This window comes from Salmo salar, chromosome 04 (genome assembly GCF_965601325.2).
Source record: "Salmo salar chromosome 04, fSalSal1, whole genome shotgun sequence".
NCBI classification, from domain to species: Eukaryota; Metazoa; Chordata; class Actinopteri; order Salmoniformes; family Salmonidae; genus Salmo; species Salmo salar.
The window spans coordinates 30,835,250-30,849,694 of NC_138294.1; the positions used below are offsets into that span (position 1 = coordinate 30,835,250).

The window sequence follows — 14,445 nt, forward strand, 5'->3', positions numbered from 1 at the left end:
CGCATGAACCACTAGCGGGACACGTACGACAACATCCATTGAAATTGCGAAATTCAAAAATCGTAATATTAAACATTCATGAAAATACAAGTGTCATACATCATTTTTAAGCTTACCTTCTTGTTAATCCAATTTCAAAAAGGCTTTACGGAGAAAGCATACCATGCGATTATCTGAGGACAGCGCCCCACATCAAAATACTTTTTCAACCAGCACAGGCGTCACAAAATCACAAATAGCGATTAAATAAATCACTTACCTTTGAAGATCTTCCTCCGTTTGCAATCCCAAGGGTCCCAGCTACACAATGAATGGTAATTTTGTTCGATGAAGTCCTTTATATCCAAAAAAGTCAGTTTAGTTGGCGCCAATGATCTCAGTAATCCACTCGTTCAACATGCATACAAACTAATCCAAAAAGTTACCGGTAAAGTTTATCCAAACAAGTCAAACGATGTTTCTAATTATTCCTCAGGTACTCTACTATCTAAATAAATGATCATATTTAAGACGGAGAATAGTATGTTCAATAGGGAAGATAAATAACGAAGAGCGTGCACCTCATTCACTCGCCAACAAGACTAATTGTCTAATGAGAGACACCTTGGAAAAACTACAACTACTTGCTCATTTTTCAAAAAACAAGCCTGAAACCCTTTCTAAAGACTGTTGACATCTAGTGGAAGCCATAGGAACTGCAATCTGGGTCCTTTCTATTTGTATATCCCATAGGCTAGCATTGAAATGGCCTGTGACCTCAAAAACAACATTTCCAGATGGATTTTCCTCGGGCTTTCGCCTGCCATATATATCAGTTCTGTTATACTCACAGACATTCTTTTAACATTGTTAGAAACTTCAGAGTGTTTTTTCTATCCAATGCTACCATTACTACTATTATTTATACTATTATATGCATATCCTAGCTTCTGGGCCTGAGTAACAGGCAGTTTACTTGCCTAGTTAAATAGGTAAAAAAAAATAAAAATAATTAAGCAATAATGACACTGGATTATAGCTCCTGTCCACCCACTCTGAGAGTGTGAGTGTGCTTTGGTGATGAAATTTCACTTCCTTATGTTATACAATACATTTTACCAAGACAGATATGGTTATTTATGTTCAGTGGGATCTTGCTCTAACATATCATTAACATTATATAAAAAAGTTGGATTTCGTAACTTCATGCATCCGATAATAAGCACTGAACTCTTTTGACAGAGCAGGGATGCTTTCTCGCAGTAACTTTTGAGGATTTTTGAGGAAAGATGAAAGCCTGTGTTTGTCAGACATGAGAGGATACCGACAAGTTACTTGACAGCATGGGCAGCGCCATTGAGGCAGCCTCCATTTTAAAGTAGTCGGTTTTCTTATATATTAGATTGTATATTAGATCAAATAAGCCTCACATAGCAAACTAGCAATTACATTTTTTTTTTACCAAATTCGACATTGTCTTTTGACCTCCATAATAAAAATTCCTCACTTCGTGGGCTTATTTTCGTGGACTGATTTTTGGCAGAGCAAAACCGTTCACTTCGCCTCTTCCTCTGGTGCAATTCAAAGATATTCCATTCAGTCATAGAACGTGAGAGTTTCATTGAATCTGACAGGTCACACTTCCAGATACCAAAAAATATGTAACTTTTCTCTGGAAACAATGTTCATATACTCTTTTAACCTTAGTGCATAGAATAGCCAATTATATTTCCACCAAATTTGTTTAGCTTCTTTTCAGGCCAGAGTAAACTTATGTTAGACTAATGCATTCTGGGAAATGTAGTATTTTCCCCATATTGAATGAAACGTAAGTGATTCATGAAATATAATAACTTAGAATATTTGCATGCAGGTGTTGTGTTCCTTGATCATTCATTTTATGAGTTTGTCCTGAAAATCTATTGTTTCAAAAATATTTTATATGAATGTATATAATGACATGTTTGATGTTTGTGTATTTGTATAGACTACTACACCTAATATAGAATAGAAGAGGCATTTTAATTTCATAGAATTTCACTGATTTCAATTCTATTTCCTTTAATTAAATTTTGTGTCCTGTTTACTAGTTCGATTCGAATTCAATTCTCCAACCTTTTCTAGCATGAGAGTTACTTAAAACATTTAAAAACATGTCGCGAGCTACACATTTTTTTCTAGCTTTCAAATAGTTACATTCTTGTCTTCTCCTCTCCCCTGCAACTCTTCCCCAGGTCCTTAGTGTACAAGAGAAAGTAGCACACAGATTTCTGTCAATATACCTGGTAAAATAATGGTTAATAACTCTAAGAGGGCCCTATAAAATCTGTGATTTCTTCCCCCAAACTGTGTTTATTATTTTCACAAATGATATTCTCTGAATTTTTCATGGTTTTAGATGTTTTTAGTTTTCCACTCATAAAATTACAATTGTTCAAAGAGATACTAGTTTAATATATACAAATGATATACTTACTCATGATATACTTCCATCAGGTGAGCCTACTTTGCAGTTAAAGCTGCAATTTGTAACTTTTTGGGTGACCCGAAGAAATTCACATAGACATTTGAGCTATAGATCTGTAATTCTTATTGAAAGCAAGTCTAAGAAGCGGTAGATATGTTTTGTGTGCACTATTAACCTGTTGGGTCTAGGGGGCAGCATTTGCACGTCTGGATAAAAAAAATGTACCCGATTTAATCTGGTTACTAATCCTACCCAGTAACTAGAATATGCATATACTTATTATATATGGATAGAAAACACTCTAAAGTTTCCAAAACTGTTTGAATGGTGTCTGTGAGTATAACAGAACTCATTTGGCAGGCAAAACCCTGAGACATTTTCTGACAGGAAGTGGATACCTGATGTGTTGTATTGACTTTAAACCTATCCCATTGAAAAACACAGGGGTTTAGGAATATTTTGGCACTTCCTATTGCTTCCACTAGATGTCACCAGCCTTTACAAAGTGTTTTGAGTCTTCTGGAGGGAGATCTGACCGAACAAGAGCCATGGAACGTTGATGTCCCATTAGACACCTGGCGCGCTAGTTCATGTTGGGTACCCTCGTTCCAATACGTTATAAAAGAGTATGCATTCGTCCACCTTGAATATTATTCATGTTCTGGTTAAAAAAGGCCCTAATGATTTATGCTATACAACGTTTGACATGTTTGAACGAACGGAAATATATTTTTTCCCCTCGTTCATGACGAGAAGTCCGGCTGGCTTACATCATGTGCTAACGAGACGGAGATTTTTGGACATAAATGATGAGCTTTTTTGAACAAAACTACATTCGTTATGGACCTGTGATACCTGGAAGTGACATCTGATGAAGAGAATCAAAGGTAATGGATTATTTACATAGTATTTTCGATTTTAGATCTCCCCAACATGACGTCTAGTCTGTATCGCAACGCGTATTTTTCCGGGCGCAGTGCTCAGATTATTGCAAAGTGTGATTTCCCAGTAAGGTTATTTTTAAATCTGGCAAGTTGATTGCGTTCAAAAGATGTAAATCTATAATTCTTTAAATGACAATATAATATTTTACCAATGTTTTCTAATTTTAATTATTTAATTTGTGACGCTGACTTGACTGCCGGTTATTGGAGGGAAACGATTTCCTCAACATCAATGCCATAGTAAAACGCTGTTTTTGGATATAAATATCAACTTGATAGAACTAAAAATGCATGCATTGTCTAACAATGTCCTAGGAGTGTCATCTGATGGAGATTGTAAAAGGTTAGTGCATCATTTTAGCTGGTTTTATGGTTTTGGTGACCCTGTCTTTGACTTGACAAAACATTACACACAACTCTTGTAAATGTACTGTCCTAACATACTCTAAATTTATGCTTTCGCCGTAAAACCTTTTTGAAATCGTAAAACGTGGTTAGATTAAGGAGATGTTTATCTTTCAAATGGTGTAACATAGTTGTATTTTTGAAAAATTTGAATTTTGACATTTATTTGGATTCAAATTTGCCGCTCTTGAAATGCACCTGCTGTTGATGGAGTGCACCACGGGTGGCACGCTAGCGTCCCACCTAGCCCCAAGAGGTATGCTTGCCGTGCTTGAGTTTTGTTTTTGTGTATTTTACTTTTGTTTTTGTACAACAGCTTCAAACAGCTGAAAATACAATATTTTTCATTATGGAAAAGATATTCCACAGCGGTTTAGATGGTACAATGATTCTCTACACTATAGTTGCTTGTTTTATCACATAAACAACCAGGAAATGGAGAGAGAGATTTCTGCATAGAGCATCTATAACATGAGAAGGTTTTGCAGAAAGAAAGTATTTCTGTCAACCCAATAGATGGTTATCACATCAACTGGCTACACATGGAGTGATAGACAAACTCGGGCATCACACAGACAGACAGGCAATATTAGCAGATATTGTGTTTAAGTTATTTTAACAACCAATTAATCCAATAGCAAAAAAAATATGACGCATGTTTCAAAATTGCCCTTTGAATCTAGTATGCTATAGTACTGTAAATTCCAGTACATTACAATGTTTTCACGTTAGGCAATACAATTGCATTACCCATTAAAATTTACTGAACATCCAATTTCCATAATTCAGGCCAAAGAGTTCAATCTTGGTTTCATCAGACCAGAGAATCTTGTTTCTCATGGTCTGAGAGTACCTTTTCCCAGATCTGTGCTTTGACACAATTCTGTATCGGAGCTCTACGGACAACTCCTACAACTCCAATCAAGTTGTCCAAACATGTCAAGGATGATCAATGGAAACAGGATGCACATGAGCTCAATTTCGAGTCTCATAGCAAAGGGTCTGATTACTTATGTAAATAAGGTATTTCAGTTTTTTATTTTTAATACATTTGCAAAAAAATCTAAAAACCTGTTTTCACATTGTCATTATGGGGTATTGTGTGTAGGCTGTAACGAAACAAGATGTGGAAAAAGGGAATGGGTCTGAATACTTTCAGAATGCATGGTATATGTTTTCTATTTTCATTTTTTATTCACATCAGAATAAATTCTTACAACATAGCTATGTGGTTGAGAGGGTAAAATTCCAAAGAAATGTACCATCTTACTGCCCCTCCTGTTTCCAATCTGTCTTAATAAAGCATAGAAAAAATAAGGGTGGAATTCCACAAAAAATATTCTCAATTGGCCCTTAATATCAATAAATATTTAGGCTTTAAACCATTTTCATTTCTAAACCATTGATTACTTGAGAAACAGAGTTATTGTGTTTTGATGCTGCCTTTTACCTGCACTGAAACCCCCAAAAAGTGTTTTCACAACATTCTCTTAAAAACTCCAATATTTAGATTTAACACTTAATTTCTGTGTATTATAACACGTACAATAAGCCCTCCAAACACCAGATCTCAGTTTACTGCCTGCTTTCCAGGACCTCTACAGCACCCGGTATCACAGGAAGGCCACAAGAATATCATCATCGACCTCCATCACCCGAGCCACGGCATGTTCACCCTGCTACCATTTAGAAGGCAGACACATGATATTTCTTAATTATTTTCTTTTTTGGATTTGTGTGTATTGTTATAATTACAGGGCAATTATATAGTCATGTTACACTGCATGTACAACCTGTACAAGTGTGAGGTGTGAAATGGAAATGTGTTTTTTTTTGTTGCAGATCCCACTCCCCCTGAGACACCCTCAGAGAGTGGGGGGTCACAGCCAGGGATCAGCCAATATTGACAGCGACCCTGGAGCAATTAGGGTTAATTCCTTTGCTCAAGGGCAGAACGACAGATTTTTACCTTTTGGTTAATGGCCCAACGCTCCAAACCGCCATGCTACCTTCAGTGTTGCTCTGTTGGTGCAAGAAACATAAGCATTTCACTGCACCAGCTAAAACATCTGCAAAATATGTGTATGCTGTCAATAGTATTTGATTAGATGATTGATTAGGAGCACTACTTTTCATGGATTCATTACACAACCATGCTGTTTTGAGGCTTTCTACTTTTACAGTGTAGTTTCACACAGCAGCCATCCCTTATCTTTGCTAAGACACCAGCATGGGAAAGAGACAAATAAAGCACTTACCATATCCTCAAAAGGTCAACTTATATACAACTAATACTACTTTATTTGGCATTAGCCCTACTCTGAACACGAAATGTTGACACTTTCAACGAATCTAGTTTGAACAAGTTTTTGGTGCTTGTCACCTTGGGAGTGTGGTCGATGATATCAGTCAGAGATGGTGTATTTCTCCAAGCCACCGTTTTTTGTCATCTCTGTTTCTCTGCAGCTCCACCACATCCTGTCTAGCTTAGAGACAGAGACATTATGTACACCTCTCCATAAAGAGAAATAAACATCATTCATCATACCCTTGTATCTTAAAACTATTTTATGAGTATTTAATCCAGTTAAGATGATTTTGGTGAGCTTGTGGTAGTGTACTTCACAGCAAAAAGAAGATCTCTTTATGAGAGTGCCTGCTAAATGTGGGTGCAGGGGACTGTGAGCATGGTTTGTGGTGTCAGCTCTCTTGCTTGAGAGACGCTGTGCAGAGATAGAGGGCGGTACCACATCTCCCCTATAAGCAAGTGAGAATGACAGAGACTGACCCATATAGGTTACTGACCTCAGAAAGAACAAATAAGCAATAACCACACTCTGTAATAGATGGCGATAGAGAAGAGGACACTAAGACACACACAGACAAAATGGGGGTGTTTTGGGCGTTGATGGAATCCATATACATTGACACTCGTTCATTTTGATACATGTATTTGTGTGGCTTTACTTGAGATATAGCAACCACAAGGCTCCCACTCTCTCTCCATTTGTGGGTGTTGTTTTGAGACTAACATCAGGGCCTTATTCAAAGAACCTTGCAGAGTGATGTACAGAATAAGTGGCTGTACAGTATGTTCTATACAGCACATTTCTATTAGACCACACCATGCTCATAGAAAGAGACATGCCACTCTGATCTGATAGAGGCAACATGTGTAACAACTTTCAAATACAGTATTGAAAAGATGTAGCAGCTGCACTTTTTCTAGCATTTCTAGCCCCTTTGTTATGGCAAGCCTAAATATGTTCAGGAGAAAATAATTAGCTAAATAAGTCACAGCATGAGTTGCATGGTCTTGTGTGCAATAATATTGTTTCACATGCTTTTTGAATGACTACCTCATCTCTGTACCCCCACATTATCTGTGAGGTCCCACAGTCGAGCAGTGAATTTCAAACACAGATTCAAACACAAAGACAAATGCCTTGCAAAAAAGGCACCCTATTGGTAGATAGATAAAAAATAAAAAACAAACATTGAATTATATCCCTTTGAGCATGGTGAAGTTATTAATTTCACTTTGGATGGTGTATCTATACACCCAGTCACTACAAAGATATAGACGTCCTTCCTAACTCAGTTGACGGAGAGGAAGGAAACCGCTCAGGGATTTCACCATCAGGCCAATGGTGACTTTAAAACAGTTACAGAGCCATTAATGGCTTTGATAGGAGAAAACTGGAGATGGACCAGCGACATTGTAGTTAATCCACAATACTAATATTATGCCAGTACAGAATAAAAATATTCCAAAACATACATCCTGTTTGCAATAAGGCAAAGAAATGTACTTTATTGTCACGTCCTGACCAGTAAAAGGGGTTATTTGTCATTGTAGTTTGGTCAGGGCGTGGCAGGGGGTGTTTGTTTTGTGTGTTTTGGTGTTTTTTGGTTTAGGTTCTATGTTTTCTATTTCTATGTTTAAATCTAGTTTTCTATTTCTATGTTGTGTTTTTGGTAGGACCTCCAATTAGAGGCAGCTGGTTGTCGTTGTCTCTAATTGGAGGCCATATTTAGTTGAGGTTTGTTTCACTTGTGTTTTGTGGGTGGTTATTTTCTGTATAGCCTGTGTGCCTTATCAAACTGTTTTTCGTCGTACGTTTATTTTGTTTAAGTGTTATCTTTAAATAAATTAAGTATGAGCACTTTACCCGCTGCGCCTTGGTCCTATCCTTACGACGCCTATGACATTTATGTCCTGCGTACAAAGTGTTATGTTTGGGGCAAATCCAACATAATACATCACTCTTCATATTTTCAAGCATGGTGGTGGCTACATCATGTTATGGGTATGCTTGTCATCGGGAAGGACTTGGGAGTTGGGAGTAGGCAAATGGAATAGGCAAAATCCTAGAGGAAAACATGGTTCAGTCTGATTTCCAACAGACTGGGAGACAAATTTACCTTTAAGCAGGACAATAACCTAAAACAAAAGGCCAAATATACACTGGAGTTGCTTACGAAGACTACATTGAATGTTCCCTAGTGGCCTAATAACAGTTTCACTTAAAACAGCTTGAAAATCTATGGCAAGACTTGAAAAAGTCTGTCTAGCAATAAACAACAACTAACCTGACAGAGCTTGAAGAATAAGAATAATGTGCAAACATTGTGAGAAGCTCTTAGAGACTTACCCAGAAAGACACAGCTGCCAAAGATAGCTGCCAAAGATGCTTCTACAAGTTATTGACTCAGGGGTGTGAATACTTATGTAAATTAGGTATTTCTGTATTTAATTTTCAATAAATGTGCTATTGGGTTATTGTGTGTAGATGGGTGAGGAGAAAAAAATCTGTTTAATCCATTTTGAATTTAGTCTGTAACACAACGAAATTTGGAATACGTCAATGGGTGTGAATACTTTCTGAAGGCACTGAGTGTACAAACATTAAAGAACACCTTCCTAATATTGAGTTGCACACGCTTTTGCTCTCAGAACAGCCTCAGTTCGCCGGGGCATGGACTCTACAAGGTGTTTAAAGTGTTCCACAGGGATGCTGGCCCATGTCAGCACCCATTCTTCCCACAGTTGTGTGAAGTTGGCTGGATGTCCTTTGGGTGGTGGACCATTCTTGATACACACTGGGAAACAGTTGAGTGTGAAAAACCTAGCAGCATTGCAGTTCTGGACACACTCTACCCGTTGCGCCTGGCACCTACTGCCATACCCTGTTCAAAGGCACGTAAATCTTTAGTCTTACCCATTCACCCCTTGAATGGCACTCATACACAATCCATACACAATCCATGTCTCAATTGTCTCAAGGCTTAAAAATCCTTATTTAACACGTCTCCTCCCCTTCATCAACACTGATTGAAGTGGATTTAACAGGTGAGGGATCATAGCTTTTACCTGGATTCACCTGTCATGCAAACAGTTAATAGTGAAATTCTCTTTTTCTCCACTAGAACGTGCTCTTTAAAAACTTATTTGGGATCGGTGTCCCTTCTACGGGACGGTTGAGCTAACGTAGGCTAATGCGATAAGCATGAGGTCGTAAGTAACAGGAAAATTTCCCAGGACATAAACATACCTGATATTGGCAGAAAGATTACATTCTTCTTAATCTTACTGCACTGTCCAATTTACAGTAGCTATTACAGTGAAATAATACCATGCTGTTGTTTGAGGAGAGTGCACAATTTTGAACAGGAAAAGTTATTAACCTCTCTGGGCTAGGCGGGACGAATTCGTCCCACCTACGCAACAGCCAGTGTAATCCAGTGGCGCGATTTTCAAATACCTTAAAAATCCTATTACTTCAATTTCTCAAACATATTACTATTTTACAGCTATTTAAAGACAAGACTCTCGTTAATCTAACCACACTGTCCGATTTCAAAAAGACTTTACAATGAAAGCAAAACATTAGATTATGTCAGCAGAGTACCCAGCCAGAAATAATCAGACACCCATTTTTCAAGCTAGCATATAATGTCACAAAAACCCAGAAGACAGCTAAATGCAGCACTAACCTTTGATGATCTTCATCAGATGACAACCCTAGGACATTATGTTATACAATACATGCATGTTTTGTTCAATCAAGTTCATATTTATATCAAAAACCAGCTTTTTACATTAGCATGTGACGTTCAGAACTAGCATACCCCCCGCAAACTTCCGGGGAATTTACTAACAATTTACTAAATTACTCACGATAAACGTTCACAAAAAGCATAACAATTATTTTAAGAATTATAGATACAGAACTCCTCTATGCACTCGATATGTCGGATTTTAAAATAGCTTTTTGGTGAAAGCACATTTTGCAATATTCTAAGTACATAGCCCAGCCATCACGGGCTAGCAATTTAGACACCCGGCAAGTTTAGCCTTCACCAAAATCAGATTTACTATTATAAAAGTTTGATTACCTTTTGTTGTCTTCGTCAGAATGCATTCCCAGGACTGCTACTTCAATAACAAATGTTGGTTTGGTCCAAAATAATCCATCGTTATATCCGAATAGCGGCGTTTTGTTCGTGCGTCCCAGACACTATCCGAAATGGTAAATCAGGGTCGTGCGCATGGCGCAATTCGTGACAAAAAAATTCTAAATATTCCAATACCGTACCTCGAAGCAAGTCAACCGCTGTTTAAAATAAATTTTTATGCAATTTATCTCGTAAAAAAGCGATAATATTCTGACCGGGAATCTCCTTTTCGGCAAACAGAGGAAAAAACACAAAGACGCGGGCGGCCATTGCACGCGCCTAAGCCCACAGTCCCTTGATCGGCCACTTGAGAAAGGCGATAATGTGTTTCAGCCTGGGGCTGGAATGACGACATTCAGGTTTTTCCCGGGCTCTGAGAGCCTATTGGAGGCGTGGGAAGTGTCACGTTACCGCAGAGATCCTTTGTAATTGAATGAGATGTCAAAGAAAGACAATAAATGGTCAGACAGGCCACTTCCTGTAAAGGAATCTCTCAGGTTTTGACCTGCCATTTGAGTTCTGTTATACTCACAGACACCATTCAAACAGTTTTAGAAACTTTGGAGTGTTTTCTATCCAAAGCCAATAATTATATGCATATTCTAGTTACTGGGCAGGAGTAGTAACCAGATTAAATCGGGTACATTTTTTATCCAGCCGTGTCAATACTGCCCCCTACCCTCAACAGGTTAATAAACAAATTAGGCACATTTGGGCAGTCTTGATACAGAAATGCGATGGTTCATTGGATCAGTCTAAAACTTTGCACATACTCTGCTGCCATCTGGTGGCCAAAATCTAAATTGCACCTGGAACAGTACATTATGGCCTTTCTCTTGCATTTCAAAGATGATGGTACAAAAAAAATACAAAAGAATGGTTGTTTTTCTTTATATTATCTTTTACCAGATCTATTGTGTTATATTCTCCTACATTCCTTTCACATTTCCACAAACTGCAAAGTGTTTCCTTTCAAATGGTACCAAGCATATGGATATCCTTTCTTCAGGGCCTGAGCAACAGGCAGTTAGATTTGGGTATGTCATTTTAGGCGAAAATTGGAAAAAAAGGGGCGGATCCTTAAGAGGTTTTTAACAACCTACACTTTGGTTTGTCACTACATATCAAGTCTACTAACTGCTCTATTTATCTCAATAGGGATAGGTATTATAGTGTAATGAGCTCAGAGCTGATGGCAGTAATGGATAATTTGATTTCTCACGCATACTTCTTCTCCTAAGCCTCCATCTCCACAGGGTGTTGTGATGTTGATGTTGGGATTACTGACAGGGTTTGCAACTACACCACTGTAGATGGAGTTGTAATGTTATCTCTCTACCTCCAGAGGGTGAGACAGGCTGGTGATGAGATCAGGGGTGTAAACATTGGTCCAAAGAGTTGCAACTAAATCAACCGTTTCTATTGGATAAATTCAGGTAGGTCCCTCCCCGTTCTGTTTCCTTCTGTTTAAGAAACTTTTTGCAGAGGAATCTGCGTAATGAATACACACCAGAGGACTGCTGGTCTGGTTGAGTCTATTCTCTCCTCTGTACCAGGACAAGATCACATCTTTCCAGTTCTTCACAACACACACCACTGAACAGCTGAAGATTTAGAGGAATGAACCATTTGTTCGGATGGAGAAGGCTTGCCAGACTGACGTTCATGCTGCTATATTTTCTCATTGATGGTATGTTTCTTTTGTTGTTACTGATTTGCTGCACTAATTAAAATTTTATGTGGGAGATGATATTTAAGTAGCCTAAATGTTCTATGTTTTAATTAGTAACATAAAAAATGCTAAATATTTTAAACAGTGCAACATTTACACTGTGTGTAGCCTATCACTAAGACTCATTCCAAAATAACATTCCTCCCTTTCCGGAGACATCCTCCCGTATAATGTCCGAGCATATAACGGCTGTCGTGAGAGAGAGTAGACCAAGGTGCAGCGGAGTTAGTGTTCATCATTGAATATTTAATAACGAAAGAACACTATACAAACAAAACAAGAAAACCGACAGCCAAACAGTCCTGTCAGGTGCAAAACACTAACAGAAACAATTACCCACAAAACCCAAAGGAAAAACATGCTCCTTATGTGTGACTCCCAATCAGCAACAACACTCTACAGCTGTGCCTGATTGGAAGCCACACGGCCAAAATCAATGAAACAAACCAACATAGAAAAATGCACATAGAACGCCCACCCAATGTAACACCCTGGCCTAACCAAAATAAAGAACAAAAACCCCTCTCTATGGCCAGGGCGTTACAGAGCATTAGACAAATATTTACAGTACGGGATAGATACAGACAGAGACTAGTTTCTAAAAACAGAGCTCTTTAATGGGAAGAAAGAGTTGTAGGATATAAAAGTTTGTGATCTATACACCAACTACAGAGTATGCCAATACTTTATTGATTCATAGACCAATTTAGATGAGAGATTAATAATATTTTGGAAACAACAGGCTGATAACCTTTTATAGTTCTCTGAGACTGAGACTTTAGCTTGTCATTTGAAACTAATTTGTGTTCTATTAGAATTTTGGCCAAATGACAGAAGTCACATGTTCACTGTGTTTAGGCTCACAGTGCCTGCCCATTGATGTTTGAAAATACTAATGACTATGGTTGGAATAATAAAGCATTCACCTTTATTGTGTTGGGACTTGGGAATTCCGTCAACCATGATGAATCATTGAAGGACAATGGACATGGCTTCATCCCAAAATGATGAAATTCTTTCATGGATATCAATATCTAAAAGTCATCAGCTAAAATTTACATTAAAACTCAGTGGCATTTAAGCTACTTTCGAGTGGGACATTAAACAGGAAATGTTTGTGGTTTCTGTCATTATGTGGTCAGAGGCTGTCTGTCACATAGACGGATGGAAGAGCGAGAGGCAGGTCGTTGGAACAGACGATGTACTTTTTTAAAAAGGTCATGGTCTGGTCACTTGTCAGCTCACCACAAATGTGATGTTCTTCTGGTCATAGCGTGGGACAAAAAAGCGGTATTTTTTAGGGTGTAAGTGTCTCGCTTGAAAGTCTTAAAACTGAGAATGAAGGAACCAATACATGCAGTCAATGAAGGAACCAATACATGCAGTCAGTCAGGAAAGCAAAGACTATCTTTCGCAAACAGAAATTTGCATCCTGTAGCTCTAACTCCAAAATGTTTTGGGACACTGTAAAGTCCATGGAGAATAAGAGCACCTCCTCCCAGCTGCCCACTGCACTGAGGCTAGGTAACACTGTCACCACCGATATATCCATGATAATCGAGAATTTCAATAAGCATTTCTCTATGGCTGGCCATGCTTTCTTCCTGGCTACCCCAACCCCGGCCAACAGCTCCGCACCCCCGCAGCTACTTGCCCAAGCCTCCCCATCTTCTCCTTCACCCAAATCCAGATAGCAGATGTTCTGAAAGAGCTGCAAAACCTGGACCCGTACAAATCAGCTGGGCTAGACAATCTGGACCCTCTCTTTCTAAAATGATCTGCCGTCATTGTTGCAACCCCTATTACCAGTCTGTTCAACCTCTCTTTCGTATCGTCCGAGATCCCTAAAGATTGGAAAGCTGCCAAGTTAATAAACAGATCACTGACCATTTTGAATCCCACCGTACCTTCTCCGCTGTACAATCCGGTTTCCGAGCTGGTCACGGGTGCACCTCAGCCAAGCTCAAGGTACTAAACGATATCATAACCGCCATCGATAAAAGACAGTACTGTGCAGCCGTCTTCATTGACCAGGCCAAGGCTTTCGACTCTGTCAGTCACCGTATTCTTAACGGCAGACTCAACAGCCTTGGTTTCTCAAATGACTGCCTCGCCTGGTTACTAACTACTTCTCAGACAGAGTTCAGTGTGTCAAATTGGTGGTCCTGTTGTCCGGACCTCTGGCAGTCTCTATGGGGTACCACAGGGTTCAATTCTCGGGCTGACTCTTTTCTCTGTATATATCAATGATGTCGCTCTTGCTGCGGGTGATTCCCTGATCCACCTCTACGCAGACGACACCATTCTGTATACCTCTGGCCCTTCTTTGGACACTGTGTTAACTAACCTCTAGACGAGCTTCAATGCCATACAACACTCCTTCCATGTCCTCCAACTGCTCTTAAACGCTAGTAAAACCAAATGCATGCTTTTCAACTGTTCGTTGCCCACACCCGCCC

At 38.8% G+C, this 14,445-nt stretch overlaps 1 protein-coding gene across 6 annotated transcripts in view; it reads left to right on the plus strand.

Moving 5' to 3' along the window:
• The first annotated feature begins 11,749 nt into the window (after window positions 1-11,749).
• The window catches only part of LOC145878628 (SLAM family member 5), a 30,297-nt gene continuing 27,601 nt past the window's right edge, over window positions 11,750-14,445 (plus strand). For all 6 annotated transcript variants that reach the window (XM_082974333.1, XM_082974331.1, XM_082974332.1 and 3 more), the window contains exon 1: window positions 11,750-11,944. In XM_082974333.1, coding sequence (XP_082830459.1) covers window positions 11,875-11,944 — 70 coding nt within the window. In that variant the 5' untranslated portion in view covers window positions 11,750-11,874. The remainder of the gene's footprint in view (window positions 11,945-14,445) is intronic.